A 16,763-nucleotide genomic window follows, 5' to 3' on the forward strand; every position below is an offset into this window, starting at 1 on the left:
TCTTCAGTTGTATGTACAATTTTGTGAGCGACCAATCATATGTATTCCTAGTCACTGAAGGTAACTGTTTTGTTCCAAGTTATATAGTACAAGCAACTGTAATCATGCCTGTAAGTTCAAATTTTAGGAAATGGATCACAGGATTTGGTGCAATAAGTAGTGCTGTTTTTTTTCATCCAAATGATAATGATAATAATGAGGTACCACAAGAAGATAATCCTTGGATGCCACTCTCATCATCTTGGGCCAAATGGAATCATAATTGGGATAGGTTATATTCTGTATTATCATTATCAATGTTTATCTATAAAAATATTACTGACCTTGTAATTTACTCTTTATATGTAATTAAAATTATTTTTTCTTAATAAATGAATAAAATCAAAATTAACTAGTATGAAGTTATTAATTTAGTTAATTATTTATTCATTTATTTTTAATCTAATGCTTTAAAGCTTATAATTTCATTTATAGAAGAGATCCAAAAAGTTTAATAAACCCAAAGAAAGCAGGCAGTGGGATTGATGAAAATACATACAACAAAGAATTAATACATAAAACATCAAAAGCAATATGTCATATCATTTTGATTCGTCATGGACAATATAATACAAAAGTCAAAACAGAGGCTGAAGGAACACTTACAGATCTTGGTAAGCAATTTTTACAAATAATTTATGCTTTGATATAATGTTTAATCTTTAATAAATGTAGTTTTATTGCAGTATTGTAGTTACACATTGTAATTATGATAAGCAGTTTAAAAATCAAAACAATCAATTATTTATAATTTGATACTTATGTTTTACATAAAGTTAAATTAAAATTTAAACTATTACAAAGGCAGACAACAGGCTGAGATAACAGGAAAGAGATTACAGGAATTGGGATTTCCATATAATTCACTTATACATTCAACTATGATTCGAGCACAGGAGACTGCTGAAATTATACAGAAAAATCTTAAGAATGTAGAAGTAAAGAATGATTCACTTCTTAATGAAGGTGCACCAATTCAACCTGAGCCAATGATCCATTGGAGGCCTGAAGTAAATGTAGGTATTTTATGGAATTGGAAGAATTGCTTTTAAAAGAAATATGAATTACTAAGAAATTGAAACTATGCACATTTAAAATAATATTCTTTAGTTTTTTAGAGATGGACCGAGAATAGAAGCGGCATTTAGGAAATATTTTCATCGCGCAGATCCTAGCCAAGAGAAAGATTCTTATACAATTCTTGTTTGCCATGCAAATGTCATTAGATATTTTGTATGCCGGTAAGCTATATCTTGTATATTATTTAGTTATTTTATTGATTCTTCTTTTAATGTATTTATTGATTTCAGAGCTCTACAATTTCCACCACAAAGTTGGTTCCGTCTAAGTTTAAGCCATGCGAGTATTACATGGATCACCATTTACCCTGATGGCATTGTAACATTATGGATTTTTGGTGATACAGCTCATATGAAACCACAATTTATTTCATAATTAAAATACAATATAAAGTATTTTCAATGTATATGCTTGGTATTATTTTCAGTTTATAAATAACATGAAAACAGAATATTTACACTTATTTATTTGTGATAAGTATTATTTATAATTACTTATTGCATCAGTATTATTTACAATAAACAAGAATCGTAGCTCTTAGCTCGATATCATTTTCTAAAGATTATCTTTTAAGAAATCTTTAGAAAACGATATCAATTACCAGGTCACACCACGTGGAAGTGGCTACGACTGTGACCCACCCCAACTTCTAGTCACGACAAAACAACTATGTTATCTTAGAGAGAATTGATGAAAAAACAATTTAAACTATGAAATGTTGAAACAGAAGACATAATTATTAACATCACAATTTCAATAACAAGTAAAAAAATAACAATTCTACATTTGTCAATAAGACACAAAAGACATTTTATATTTTGTAATAGAATTCAATTTCCTGTTTGGTTAGTTTCGCATCCCACTGCTAGATGGTGACAGCAATACAGTTTCCGAAGAATCCGGTGATGATTGCCACACTTCCAAAGCGTCCATTAATTTAAAAACATAGAACAAGTATGAATATAATGTTATTACAATGTTTTTAGTTAATTTCATTCATTCTTTATATCAACTGTACAAAGTTGAAGATGAATTTTATATTGAAATGTAACCTATTGTAACATGTTCGAACTTATGGGAGACATGCATTGTAATAGTTCTATTATTTAATTGACTACTATCTTATAATATAAGATAGTATTATAAATACTGGAAGCAAGTTTTCGAGTATCGAAAAACAGTTAGAATTGTTTCGGCCCGGTGGAAAATAGAGGATGTAGAAAGAAAGCACGGTAGACGTTACGTCGTTGATGAGCTCCGTGAATCCGGTCCGTTATCACTGGAATTTTAAAAGGCCGCCTCCTCGTCAACTTGGATTTATTCGAATTAAAACTCTACAGGGCCGCACGCCGTTTGTCTGCCCGATAAGATTCTTCCTCGTGAACAGGAACGGCCACTATTATTTTTGCTCGTTGCCTTAAAATCAAGTTCCCCAAACTCTAATCTAACCATCAGACCCTCTATATTCAAGTTAAATCTGCAAATTTTAATTAACCTAACGAATAATAGAAACTGAGGATTTTCAAAGAAAGATTAGAAACTATATGTTTGCAAAAGTTGTGGAACAGGAGGTTAATGTTATTAGTGAAAATTGCAAAATCTAGATACATTATCAGCAGAGTTTCAGTGGATATACGTTTACAGTGTTCTGTGGTCGACTACCGACACTGGAATTGCATTATTGTAGAGAGAACAAACCCGTAGCAACTTTGGTGATAAAATCACTTTTAAGAAGAATAATTTTATTATAAAATCAATAACAAAACAACGTGATTTTATAAAGTTCGTTAAGTGTAATCGTTTAATTTATTCAAATTTGTTGTCTCTGATAATTCAGCCTTGTCTTTACAATTATGTTTGAATTTTTTACACTATCCTGAGGTTCTAAGAAAAATTTTAAAGGAACTTCTTTTCTTTTCTTAACTTCCACCCCCAAGTTTGAAGGTTTGTTTATGTTTGAGGAATTAGTCAGTGGGGCACCGTTTTAAACGTGTCCTTACCTGGAGGTTCGGCGTCTACGCTGGACTTTGCTTTATGCGGACACTTTATGCCCCCGATTGCGAACGACACCGGAACGCTCTCAAGTCCACAGCACCGATCAGGATCCTTTTCCGATCGCAAAACAACGAGAGCGGTTTAATTTAAGGTTCTAAGAAGGCCGGGAACTGTGTTTCCTTCGTTGGGGTCTACAAGTTGCCGGCACGTTTTAATAATCGTGTTCTAGACGACGAGCATTCTCGTAAAACAGAATCGTTTTTATGCATGATTCTCTTATCTCGACCCTCCGGAGGTTTCTCATACGATCCCAAATAATGTCTCGTGAGCGATGGAATTCTGTAGAATTTTGAGCTCTTTAGTTTCCATTAAGGAATTTTTAATTTAAAATTAAATTAAATAGTTTTTTATTAAGAAATAGGGTTTTAAAATCCTCTAAACTTAAATTTTCTTAGAAGTTCTCCAAGATACGTTAATAAACTTAAACTGTATAAACGGTTGTAAGAAACTTAAGGGAGAACCGATAGGTTCAGACGGTTGTAACGTATGTAGAGATTGGGGGTCAAAAGTCAAGATACGAATGGTGATGGGGGTCGGCAACAATTTAATGGCTGCAAATGGCAGTGTTGGGAAAATTGCCGATGCATCGGAGACGACCAGTAGAGACAAATACGATGCGGAGAAATATCGGCAATCGGTGCGGGTCCCATTTGGTCTTTAAACGTTCCATAAAAAGACCTGGACACGATTTACGTTTGATTATAGACTGAAAGGGTCAAAAGTTGGCACAAAATGACTATCGATACAGATGGGAGCGACCAACTGGAGATTATAGGTAATGACTAATGATATACCCTCAATCTCTGCAGAAATCGACTGTTTTAAAGAACGTCGAAACACGAAGGTTTATTTTCATTGTTGAGTAAAATTGAACAGTTAGTGATCCATTGCTGATGCGTTTGTCATTAAATTATACAAAAAAGAATTCTTTTTGTTAGAGGCATAGCATCTATTTGAAAGTGGAACGACGAATGACCGTAGGTGTTACTAATTCACTCGTTGCTCGTGTATCTTCATTGATACAATTTCACTCGGTTCTGCATAAAATACCGACTTGGATTCGATTCGTTACTCGTTAATCGAATCGATCCGATCCGATTGAGAGCTAAGTAATCGATGTCCAGCGTTTTCATTATTTTCCCTATCTATATTTTATTTATTAAAAACATTTTATTTTTTAGTTTTTCGAAAAAACTCGAGTCCTTTGGTTCAATTTTGAAAAGGTCCTTCTGTTTTGAAGGGTGGACTCATCGCAAAATTTTCTGTCTTCGTCTATAAATAACGCATTCTTTCTCTTCCTTCTACTCTCCTGTACATCGCCCGGTATCTGTAACAAACAGGTTACATAAGAATCGGGAAAAAAATCGCCTGCCCGTCCATCGGAGCATGAACAAACGACGAAGGCTAACAGAGCGCGCAATTCCGTGGAGAAAGGAGCGGGAAGAACGAAGTCCTTTCGCTGTCGAACAATTGATCCCCGTCAATCGAATTGATTCATCGTCGAGTGGAACGCGATACAGCGACAGGACGAAAAACAGGGTTCTTGTTCCATGCTGTTTCCTTCTCTTCTCCAATACCATATTCCAAGATGGCCGCCAGCTTGTGCGCGCGCGGTGCAAAAAAAGGCAAGCATAATAACGTGGTATCGTTAATGGCCGGGCAATTTCAACGTGTACGACGAGTGCCCTCTCTTTTTCTCATTCCTTCTTCACTTTGCTCCTTCCCACCAGCTCCAAAGGTGCGCCAACCACCTTCACATGCGTCCTTACATCCTCCTTTGTGTCGGCTCTATTTTTTTTCTCAAAATGGTACCCCATCAGCTTCAATTTTCAAATATTAAGTTACCTTTCATCAACGACAACGCTATGTCGATTCTTTGTCGAACTTTTAAACAATTCAATTATTGGAGAATTTTTAGTCACTTTAATATTGATAAAAGATTTTACGGGGTGTGTCTATGTTTTCAGATAAAATTCGATGGTATTTTTCTTATATTTAAAATTAAGGTTTGATCAAAGAAAATTTTAAAAAAGGAGTTACTCTTGTAGAATGGCTAGAATTCTAAATATAGCGAACGAATTAATTTCTCGCGCTCCTATGTCCACTCATGAACCAATGTTTCATTCAATGGTTACCTTCTGTGAATTGTTATTTATATTTTCACTGTGTGATTATTTTGTTTCTAATTATTTTTCACTTTCAAAAACGATTCCGATTAGTCCTGAACAGTTTTATTATTTGATAAATAGCAGATTGGCGATGCAAATTATTTGCTTTCGAAAATTCAGGAGCATTGATCGTCGTGAATTATTCAAGTAATTCGACGAATATCGACAGAACATTGAATAACGATGGAATTTTTGTCCTTGTCAGTTCGTTCGTTTCGCAGTTGGTTTTGCAAGAAAAAAAAAAAAAACGAACAATAAATGTTGGTGAAATTGTACGAAGCAAACGTACGCGTTTCGTCTGACGAATATTTTACACCCGAAAGCTTTAAATGCAATTAGCGTCTCACTTTCGGCGTTTTTATTTCTCCCTGTGGAAACACGTTTTCCGATTTCCTTCTTTCCCTCCCTCGCCTCTGTTTTCAATAACGCAGCTGAGAAATTGCGACAAAGTTTATTTAGACACAATATTGATTATCGCTATATCTGTTCGCCAACTTTCGGCAAGTTTCATGACTAATTTGATCCAACGCGAAGTTATAAACCTTCCTTCATTACGAGGTTATTTCGTTGGACGTGAAAAAAAAAGAAAAACTGTAAAAGTCTCTGGAAACCGAAGAAAAATTTAAGAAAACTCCCAATTTCTTTACGATGGAATATTTAAGCAGATTATTAACCACCGCTTAAATGTCGCGCAAGTTTTCTCTTCCGGAAGTCAAACGCTGGTAGAAAAGTTTCATCTTGGAGAAAAAGAGAAAAGTTGTGCGAATTTTCAGAGAACTTGTCTTTAGAGTTATCAAAGTTTCAATAAATAATTCATTTGTTACTTATCTTCTTTTCGAATTTCGTTAGAAAATCTAATTTCGACGGAAAATGTACGATCGTCGAAATCTGAAATTACCGGTAGCCTTGATTGCAGAACATTTTGATACTTTTATCGCGAAAATAATTCGGAATGATGAGTTTGCAACTGCAATATTGGTAGAACGATACCAATGATACAATAAACCCGCAACAGGTCATTAGGTTCAATCGACGTGTAATCCCGTTGCGCAGAATACAGTGGAGAATCCCCTGCCGAAATTGCATGGTGTTTGGGGCTGTTTGCTGGAGCACAGGGAACTAATCGAAAACATATTTGTCGATTAAGCCGCCAGTGCTCGGACCTTTTCATGATCAGATTGAATCATTCCGAGGGTAATAATGCTCCTCTCTTATTGCCAACGACGTGGACAACAATTCTTCTCTTCCACCCCTTTCGTCGTTCGGACAAAACCAATTAACAAACTATTAGATTTAAACTTTTATACAATTTTCATGGGATGTTTGAAATTTCTTTAGTAAAATATTAAAGATGACAATAAAGATCAATTGAAAATTAATTCAAACTTTAAACCCCATGTAATGTTTGTGTGGTTTTGGAAATACAGTAGCTAAATAAATAGCGTAAAATCAAAGAAGATTTTTATTATAACTTTAAAATACCAGTGATCCCTTATGAAAACAAGATCCACGAAGGAAGAGCCTTTAACGAAGAAAATTTATCTTTCGAAATAAGAAAGGAGTGGGTCGCTAATGAACACTGCGATCTCACGAGCAACTCGCTCGAACTCAAAGTCGCTCTTAACTGTAATTCGAAAATTATTCGAATGAAAGTGCATACGAACGAATCGTCCGGTCTGGTCGGTGCAACAAACGGGGCGGAGACAAAGGGAAACGAAATGCACCGACAGCGAAAGAAGCCACGTAATCGTATGCACTTACGCCATTGAGAAAAGGTGTATGCGTGTGCAATGTGCATGCGTGCAAAAGGATGACTCTGCGAGAGAGAAAGAGGAAGGAACGAAGAAAAACAGGAGGAACGAAGCAGGAGAGTACTAAGCTAGAAACTCATTACGGTTGCTCCGCCCCTGCTGTTCGACGAACAGCCAACCAATCGGATACTGGCGTATCGTAATCGCACCTGCACGCTAATCTCGGCATCGAGTCCAGGTATACCTGCACACCTATTGCTACAGCCTGACTGTTGCAAATGTTATTACGATGTAATCCTCCTGCATACCGTCTACCCTTTACGATGCTTAAGGGGTTAGGCCACTCCAGGATTTTGAAAAAATCGAAAATTTTCTTTTTTGCTTAAAAGGTGCCTTAATGTCTTATAAATGATATGGTAAAAGATTACGTGTGGGAAAAGTCTCTAAGTACTTAAATTTCGAATTCTGGCGCAGCCCCTCCCGGTCTGTTGTAAGCATTACTGAAAACTTTAAATGCGTTTTCCTCGAAACCGTATTTTTCAAACTGGCCGGACTCATAAATCAAACAGATCATCACCAATTGATTTGAAAATTTAACAGTATATTCAACACTAAATTCTCTACAAAAGTACCTAGGATTTTTTCATTATATTACATAGTTCTTTTGTTATAACTAATTTTCTGGCGATTTTTTCTTGAAATTTTACATTTTTTCTTCAAACATACACCATGGTGACTTTTTTGCAAAAATCAATATATCAAAAAAATCCTACGTACTTCTGTAGCTGTTCTCATATATAATCGAAAATATTTTGGTTTTTTATCCTAAGTTAAAAATTGTAGGAGCTACTGGTCTGGCCGTTTAGCCCTACAAAAAAGAGTTATCATCGAAGAAATGCTGCAGAGTCCATATTTTGACTTGAATCACTATACAAAGATTAATTTTTAAAGATTATTAATTGTAAAATGAAGGCATGCTTACAGAATTTGGATTTATTCCATCATTTTTTTTTTTTTTTAATTCCCAAAGTATGCCTATTTTTCTTGCTCTAGAGTGGCCTAACCCCTTAATCCTTTCGCTGCGTTGAAAATTGACTGTTAATAACAAAAAGTGTTTGTCGAACCAATAAACAAAAATAATTGATTTGTTATTAGAGCGGATGGGGTTGTGTTCACCATTCTAGTAAAATAGAGTAACTCTTCAATTTCTCACGTTTCAATTTTCCATTTGAGCGATATTGATTTAAAATCGCTCCCGAATAATGTACACCTGGAAAACAATCGAAAAGCAATTGTCTGACTATCGGTTTTTCGACTAAATTTCATTTCATCCAAACTTTATGTTCGCACCGCTTATTGCGATACCTGAATATTTCATCGACGCTTCCAGCATCGTTCCTCGTTGCTTTTGCCCGATTCTACGTGAATTATTCGACGTAATTCCAGATTAACTGTTATTATGAATGATTAACAGAAAAATGAACGAATTGTTTCAAATCGAAGGAAGTCTGTTTCTGCTTTGCCATTTTAACCGAATCTTCTTCGAGAAGCGTAGACGCGCCAGCATCAGAGGAAGGAAGGAAAATTGAATGGAGGAAGGACCTTCTCGGTGTCGGGATTTCCACTGAAACGTGGATTAACACGCTCCATCCTTTTCCTCTCGTTTCTTCACGGTTCTTTCTCCTTCTTTCTTAATTTCCGTCCCGACTGTTTTACACGCGTTCTCGCGTTTCGTGCTCGTTGCTCTCTTTTACGACTTCTGAAAATCGATGTCGACACGAGGAATCCATGAATTATTTAACAATTCTCGTTGCTGAGCGGCCCCGTTCTTGGCCTAATACGAATGAGCCGGTATCCTTGTCGACTTTGCATTCTTCATGAGAATCGCATTGTGTGCTCCGCCTAAAACGGACGTGAGAAACACTCGACGGCTTTACTTCCTCTTCTTTCTCTTCAGCTTCTTCGCCGTGGTAAACATGGCAAACTGTCGGACAAACAAGAGGAAGGTTCGTCGATCTTTCAAAAACCATCGTACTGTTCACTTGAAAATGTTGGCAAACTTTTTACAAAAATTCATTTTTGTACCGGTTCAATCTTTCTTCTTTTGATTTGGGCGTTCCTTCGGATACTCCTTTCAAATTGATTAGTCATATTTTTTTATAATAAATCTTGGACTATTCAATCTTCCAAGAACTGCTTCACCCTCGATGGTATCGTATTCAATCTCGAGGCCTCCTAAAGCTTACCCTGGCAGAGAAAAAGAAAGGCCGAGGGCCTAATCGCGTTAGACGGCCGGTTCGCCATTTTGCTTTCTGGTCACGTATCACCGTGAAACAAAGGAACATTGAGCGTGTGCGCGGTCAGAATACACGCCTTAATATTTAATCCCTCATTATCGGGACTGGATCCAAGCTTTTGAGACAATTGGCAGTTTTACTGCCCAATAAGGATTCTCGGACGCGGATGCTGGAAGCGTTACGATCATGCGTGTCTGTACTTCTTCCGGCCGGATCAAATCTTGTGGCTTCAATTTTGCCATGTTGAATAATTTAGCTGGGAAACTTTTATAATTTTATATCTCTAACCGATTCGCTACTGTCACCGATCAATTAATTCATTAATTTAATCAATCGCCTTCGAATCCCTATCGGTCCAAGGGGAATTGTTCCAAACTCCTGATGACCTCTTCGTCTCTGGACTTATTTTGATATGTTAGAAAATGACAAATTAATGTGAAGTGTGGTCAAATGGAAATGTTGATCGTCGATATTTTCCACACATTTCTAATGCTACGGCACTGTCCCTGACCCGAGAGAGCCGCAATAATGAAATTAGAGTTCTCGCTGACTGGGGCGAGGTTGAACGTGGAGCACATACCCGTTGAAATATCACTGCTTTTGCAAAAGGTGGAACAACTACTCGGCCACTTGGAGGGGGGAAATACGGAAGAGAGAAAGAGAATCGGAAGGCAGTGTGATCGAGTACCGGACATTGTGCGGTATAATGAAAACATGGCCGCCACCTGGAAATCCCCGATGGCACTGCTTTGAAGAGAGGTCGGCTAAAGCACTCGTAAAATATTCTTCGAAGGGAAACGTATTCACCATCATTGCAAATCCATTCAAACTTTTAATTAGAACTTTAGACATTTTAATAAAAAAAAATTTTATATGAAAAATGAAGGGAGTCTTATCACATCTAGCTATTTCTACTGTAACGTATAATGAACTGGTTAAAAAAGGAGAAAAGAATAAAAAATTCAAATAACATTAGTGTTATATTAATAACACAAAGTTATAAAATGATATATAAAGATATAAAATGAACCACCTTTATCTCAATATCTTCTATTCTAATTTCCCTTTCAAAGATGTTATTAAGAAAAGAAGTCATAGAACACCGTAGATGTAATAATACTTTCCAGTAAGTAGAGTCGAACCGGTTGTTAATCCGATTTCCAATAAAAGAGAAGTACATGGCATGGTGGCACGTCCTCGAGCGAATTTCATGGAGCTCGAAATTAAATAGAATTTAATCTCGGGACGTGGCTGTATCATAGTCTCAGCAGAAGTCTGGTTTACGTCACCCGTAACCACTTAGCGTATTGGAGTTTGATTTATTTTCCGAGGCAAACTGCCGCCTAGGGAGGCTAGCCACCCTCTCGATGGCCTCTATTGTATTTCTATTAACTTCTTCGGCTCATTCTTTCGCCCCACAATTTTGTTCCGCATCGCCACCATATTTTCTGATATTCCCCGTTCTATGCTCTAACAATTGCTCACTACACTTGTACTGAATTCTTTTCAATCATTTTAACTGGGCCGAAGTTATAATTGTTTATTCCAATTTTGATAGAACAACGTTACAGTACACTAGAATTAGTCTATAGTAATTATAGATATAATTTTAAATTTTCTTCGACCATCTAATACTTCATTATTTAGGGAATCATTTTATCGAGTTAAGATTTTAATTAACAATTTGAAGAACGACTCAGGGAATAGGACTTTTTGCCGGTGATTTAGGAGAAGGAATTGCCACACCGAAAGGGGTGCCGTGTTATAAATTCACCATAACGGATTAATTTCATCGTATCTCGAGAACGTATTCCCTGTTAGAAGGATCTCATAACTCATACACTTCATAGATGCTCGATAATTTCTTGCTTTTTCAAAAGGTCCGCGTCTAGAGCCTCGAAAGTGGAAAATTATCGAGCTGAAAGTAAAGGTACAGTTGAGAGAGCAATCTTTTCACGTTAGGATAATGTCTAAGGAGGAGAGATACGGTAATTTTAGTTAAAAAGGAATTTTGGTTTGAAATGGTTGATGGTAGAATTAAATTTGATCGGAAGCAGCGCAATTATCTCGACTGGATAAACGAGCGTCGTATAATGGTTAAGAAGGAAGGGGAATAAGTCGTTCTTAGCCAGACAGCTCGCCTGCGGGAATTAAGCATTCTTTTATCTTCTTACAGCGTTTTACGCGTCTCAGCTTGAACTTCTTAATCAATCAAAAAAAATCGTTAAGATATAAATCACAATACAAGACGCAACGCGAATTATGAAAATAATTATTTATTTTCAGATTGATCTTGAGGTACTAAAATGGTTTTATACATATATAATCCAATATTTACCTATATTTCAAAGGAATAAGGATTTTAAATTTCATTAAATTATTGAATTATTCGCAGTAACAGTAACGATCTACTTAAAGTCGCAGAACCTAATGGGAAAATCAGAAGAATATAAAAGAAACAGAAAAACTCCATTAGAATTCGTTATGCTCGAGATATATTTCCATTTAATTATCTTCTTGCAAATTACTACAAATTACAGAAGGAATTAATAACACGATGTATCATCCTAACAAGGTGTGAACCTAATTATATGTTACACCTTATGAATTACAAATTTTTAATTTCTAATTAACGAACCATTGATTTCTTCATCAATTCTTTTGAAATTATTGCAATACGAAATATTTCCCATAATTTACTGTGATAAGTTTCAAGTCAATTATGATTTCATAAGAGTCGATGATTAAGAAACACCGTCCCAAGATAAAGCACCAAGTAACCCGGAAGTTGGTGGCCCATCGATGGATAAATCGCGAAAAGGAATCGACGTGTAGCATGCGAGCAACTCGAACGTCCTGGAACAATATCCTGGACGATAACAACAGCCGTTTTGGAGGGGGAAGGTGGAAAGGGAATGCGGTCGGTGATAAACTCCTCGGTAGACAGAATACAGATCGAAAGTCTGCTGGCTAACCAAGTTATCCTGGTTCCCCACCCTTCCACTTTTCCTCCATTTGGAAAATCCCTTGGCACTAAATAAATGTTTCACCCTGGGCCGGCTCTCGGCCTCGGTATATTTGTATGCGGTGTTGCGCCACCGATGCTGCACCCTGACTATATACTTCTACGCCAGCCTCCTATACAACCCCATTGGCCCCATATAGTTCCGGGAACAATATAGTTGCCAGATTATCGTTTTCTTCCTACAAAGAATTATATTCTACTTTTCTTTTATTCTATTATCTTGTCTCAATGAACTGTCGATTATAGGAAAGTCAGATCATCTTAATTTACTTTTTTTTTAATTTTTAAAATAAGTATCGTGATTGGATTTTTAACACGTCGAATGCAGGGGGCCACCGGTGAAAAATGTTATTTTCAATAATATTAATAATAATGTAAGGTGGCAGATAGAAAAGTTGAAATTTAAAAATTAATTAGATAATTGCTATTTTTTAATATAATTAGAGTTGGAATATTGTAAATTGAATTATAATTGTTCCTATGATTTATGGAGGGTGATGTGCTTAGTTTTTCAATATGAAAAATCTAATATTATCGAGACTCATCTTGCAACATCGATGGGTATCTTTCTTTATACGAGTCCCACCGTCTCCACGACATAAAACTTCTTCTTTGAATGTTTCACGAACATATTCGCCGACCGTCACAAACTCGTAGGATCTTATAGAAGCCCCTTCAGGGTGATCCTCGGTCGGCCACGAACTTTAAACTTCCAGAAATCTGGATCGGAAATCCGCGGGGAGAAGGAAAACTTCCTTCCATTTGTCGTATAGTCTGCGCAGGATAATTCAGAGATACGTCGATTTTCCATTCCTCCATGGCCTCCGTAGTCCTGTTACGGTTGAATTTTTTACCGGATATAAAACCCCTACCAAAAGAGCTTTTCCATCGTTATCCAACGATCTATGATTTTCGTTTGTTAACACTTTGACAGCTGGAGTCCCGTATTGCTGTAATTAGTTGCTCGGTTTATTCGAGTACTCGAATTTCGAGTCAAACAATTTTGAATTTCGAGCCGAGCCGAGCGCTTGAATTTGCCGAACTACTCGAAATCGACGAACTGCTTGAAACAAAAGCGAGCTACTCGAAAAAATCAAACTACTCGAATATTCGAGCGGAAAATTCATCTTCAAGTAAATCGAAGTTTTACGACGCGACGACTCGATTTTTTCGAGTAGCTTGCTTTTATTTCAAACAGTTCGTCGATTTCGAGTGATTCGGCAAATTCAAGCGCTCGACTCAGCTCGAACAATCGAAGCGAGTTCAGCTCGGCTTGTAAAGCAACGCCTAGTAATTAGGAGCTTTTCCTGAGGTGGTACAGGGCTCTTAGATTTATCAACAGTGTCGTGAATTTAAAAATTTGAGAATTTGAGAATTTGGAAATTTTAAAATTAGTTGGAATAAAATATAATTACTTTCCGATTGTGGATCGAAATACAATGTATTTCAAGCATTCCGTGAATTTAACTGTGTTCAGTCCTTACTGTGACTTAAACGCATGAATTTTTCGTGTGCTTAATACCATCGGTTAATCTCTATATTCGGATCACCCATTTATAGTTAGCACATAGAATTTGATTAAATATTATTAAAATTTCAGTGTGTCGCTTATATTTTTAGCAAATGATTATATTATGTTACATACTCTTTGGCTGGGTCCTTTCCGAAGAAAGACGTAGTTAAAATTTTAAATGAAATTAAAATTGATTTGAATTAAATTTTTTCTCAGAATATTTAATTCGTATTAAAACAGGGTACGTACGACTCGGAACATTTCTTTTCTCTCGCCAAACTTTCCACAAAGCGCGCTAGAATCTAGCACTAAAAGATCGTGGATTGCGAAAATTGGCCGAACCGAATTACTTCGTACTTTACTAAATTGCTTGTTGCCTAAGAGAACGATTTCTCGAAGGGTTCCTATCGCGATTATTGCCCCGCGTTATTGCAGGCCGGCAGAGAACTCGTAAAATCCGTTTCGAAAAATAATCACCTGTAAATCAAAAGTAACCTGTGAAAACAGTAAATCTTAGTTACTTACTCTTTTTATTTTTCGTTGAATAACAAAGTTTTTCAATTTTTATTTGGCAAAAGTTCTGGTATAATGCAACTGCATCCCATTGCAATCATTTGAGATATATATCTACGATAATTAAATCTTCTTTTCTCAATTCAACCCTCCCATGAAATTAATCATCCGGTCATCAACAATTCTCATTTATGTATTTGCAACAGTTGCTTGGTTCCAGTGTTTTTCAACCTGTAACCGAGACCCGTGGCAACTAGATTTCCATCTCTACCCTGGTAACGAGCATGTAACACTTGCACTCCCAATAGATCCATCCTGACCCTTGACAATATACAATTTCACAACAAGCCAATCGTTCCAGCTAGCCACACGCCCCTCGTCAAGTGGTTGTTCACTCGATGAACCTTGCGACGGGCACAAAGATGGGCCCCTTCTGTCCCCGGTTCCCCAGGGATCGACGCCAGGGAATCATAACATTTTCGCGTAGGACGTTAGGTGTCATGCAGTCACACGAGTTCTCACATGGGTGCGCTCTAACGAAATTGATGTCTCTGTTTCGTATCACGTTCCGGGTGTGGGCGCCCCATCTTCTTGCAAAGGGGGTTGTTCTTTGATTATACTCTTGATATTAGGCTAGTAAAGCTCTTCAGTAGATGCTATAGATTTTGATTAGCATTGAATTTGTTGTTTTGTGAATGAAGGGTGTTTACATCGTCAGTGTTAAATTGGACATTTGTGTTTCATTGAAATTGACTGATAGAGTCAATTTTAACATAAAAGTTTTATTTTATAATATTTTAAGCGAGTTTAATGCGGATTCTCGAATGCAGTGTATAATAGTTATCAGTTTCTCATCGATGCACCAGTGGCCGGTGGTTTCCGACCCCTCTGAACAGTTCCCATTGATGCAGCGAATACGCACGCTAACCTGCAACCCTCTTTCAATCTAATCAATTATTTAGCAGCGTTCTGTTACCAGAGAAATATTCTCCGTACGTAATGCGAGGCTGAATCAGACGACACAGGGAGAGGTACGACCGCTGAAAACGATTACAGATACGTGTAACGAGTCGCTCCGAACACACTGGGGACCAATGGAGAGAAAGTCCAAAGATTTTCTCTCGATTAACTCGTCCTTCTCTTACAGACCGGGGTGAAATCGGTTTAATGCATCTCCAACGTTGACAGAAATTTTTAATAAAATATTGCGATACTTAATTGATAAAATTTTCACTCGTGACCATTGGTGTAACTATTATAGAATTCTTTCTTGGGTGCTCCGGGTTTATTAATTTTTAATTGTGTAAAAGAAAATTAATTGTTTTCATCGTGTAAAAGAAAATTGTATTCGAACGAGTCACTCGATTCTTCATTGATCCTTGCATTACGAAGGTAGATTAATGGGATTTCCGTGAGCTTTCGCAAATTATGCAAGAAAGCCGTGGCTCTCTAGTTTCCTCGCGGGGATATCTTCAGTGAAATCCAACTTTGTTCTCGAAGCTACCTCGTCCTCGACTCAATGCGTTCCGATCGGGGATCAATTTGGATGTCAGGCATCCGCGTGTCACTTAGGCGTTTTCACCGACGTTCGAATAATTCATTCCACCCCTTTGGAAACGCTTACAAACCTCGCGATAGCATCGCGACAGAGGGTGGAACGGAAAGGTTTCGCGAGAAGTAAAAGGGACAGAACGAAATCGAGGGGTTCTGTCCTGTTTTCCCGGGGATAAAAGACGCGGCGACGACGCGGAAAACCGACTGGTACGCGTACCCTCCTGAAAAAGGGTTATTTTTTATTCAAAACAATCGAAGTTTTAACCCCGGACGATTCGTTGAGCAATTGGTGTGTTTCTTTTTTTAAACTTGTTCTTTAAGCGATTGAGGTTGCTTTACAAGAAGAGTAAAATTTCTTCTATCTTTTGTATCCACTTACGTCGTTTACCATTTGAAATTGTTAAATGACCTCGGCCATTAGAAAAGTAGCCCACGAGAAATGCATAACGCGGGAATTGCAATGCATAAGGCTTAAACCGATGTTTCGCCACTACGTATGCTGCAAATTATTTTGTTGCCATTACTGAATACCGCAATGTCTATTGCACAACGGCGTGTCGAATGCACGCGGATTAGTCTCAAATGCAATCGTTGCATAGATTTAATGCAATACCTAATCGACGCTTGGTTCATTTAATTTCTTACGCGTTGCAAAACGTAAAAAATTGTTATTCCGATTAACTCGTTGAATGCTATTTATAAAGCATAAAAAAATTAAGTCTTTAACGTATCTTGCTACGACAATGAACGTGTTCATTTTTAACGTAG

The 16,763-nt window shown here is 37.0% G+C and overlaps 1 protein-coding gene across 1 annotated transcript; it reads left to right on the forward strand.

Moving 5' to 3' along the window:
* The first annotated feature begins 36 nt into the window (after positions 1-36).
* LOC114874735 (serine/threonine-protein phosphatase PGAM5, mitochondrial) lies at positions 37-1,570 on the forward strand. The gene is made up of 5 exons (XM_029184304.2): positions 37-271; positions 475-653; positions 844-1,055; positions 1,150-1,280; positions 1,350-1,570. Exons 1-5 carry the CDS (start codon positions 105-107, stop codon positions 1,492-1,494), a joined length of 834 nt encoding a protein of 277 aa, XP_029040137.1. The 5' UTR covers positions 37-104; the 3' UTR covers positions 1,495-1,570.
* The last annotated feature ends 15,193 nt before the right edge of the window (positions 1,571-16,763 follow it).

This window comes from Osmia bicornis, chromosome 4 (genome assembly GCF_907164935.1).
Source record: "Osmia bicornis bicornis chromosome 4, iOsmBic2.1, whole genome shotgun sequence".
Taxonomy (NCBI): domain Eukaryota; kingdom Metazoa; phylum Arthropoda; class Insecta; order Hymenoptera; family Megachilidae; genus Osmia; species Osmia bicornis.

Excerpts from the sequence above, each read along its gene's own strand:
- LOC114874735 (XM_029184304.2), top strand. The coding sequence starts at position 105 with ATGCCTGTAAGTTCAAATTTTAGGAAATGGATCACAGGATTTGGTGCA. Across the intron at positions 272-474 it reads TGGAATCATAATTGGGATAG|AAGAGATCCAAAAAGTTTAA; the intron begins GTTATATTCTGT and ends TTTCATTTATAG. Across the intron at positions 1,281-1,349 it reads ATTAGATATTTTGTATGCCG|AGCTCTACAATTTCCACCAC; the intron begins GTAAGCTATATC and ends TATTGATTTCAG.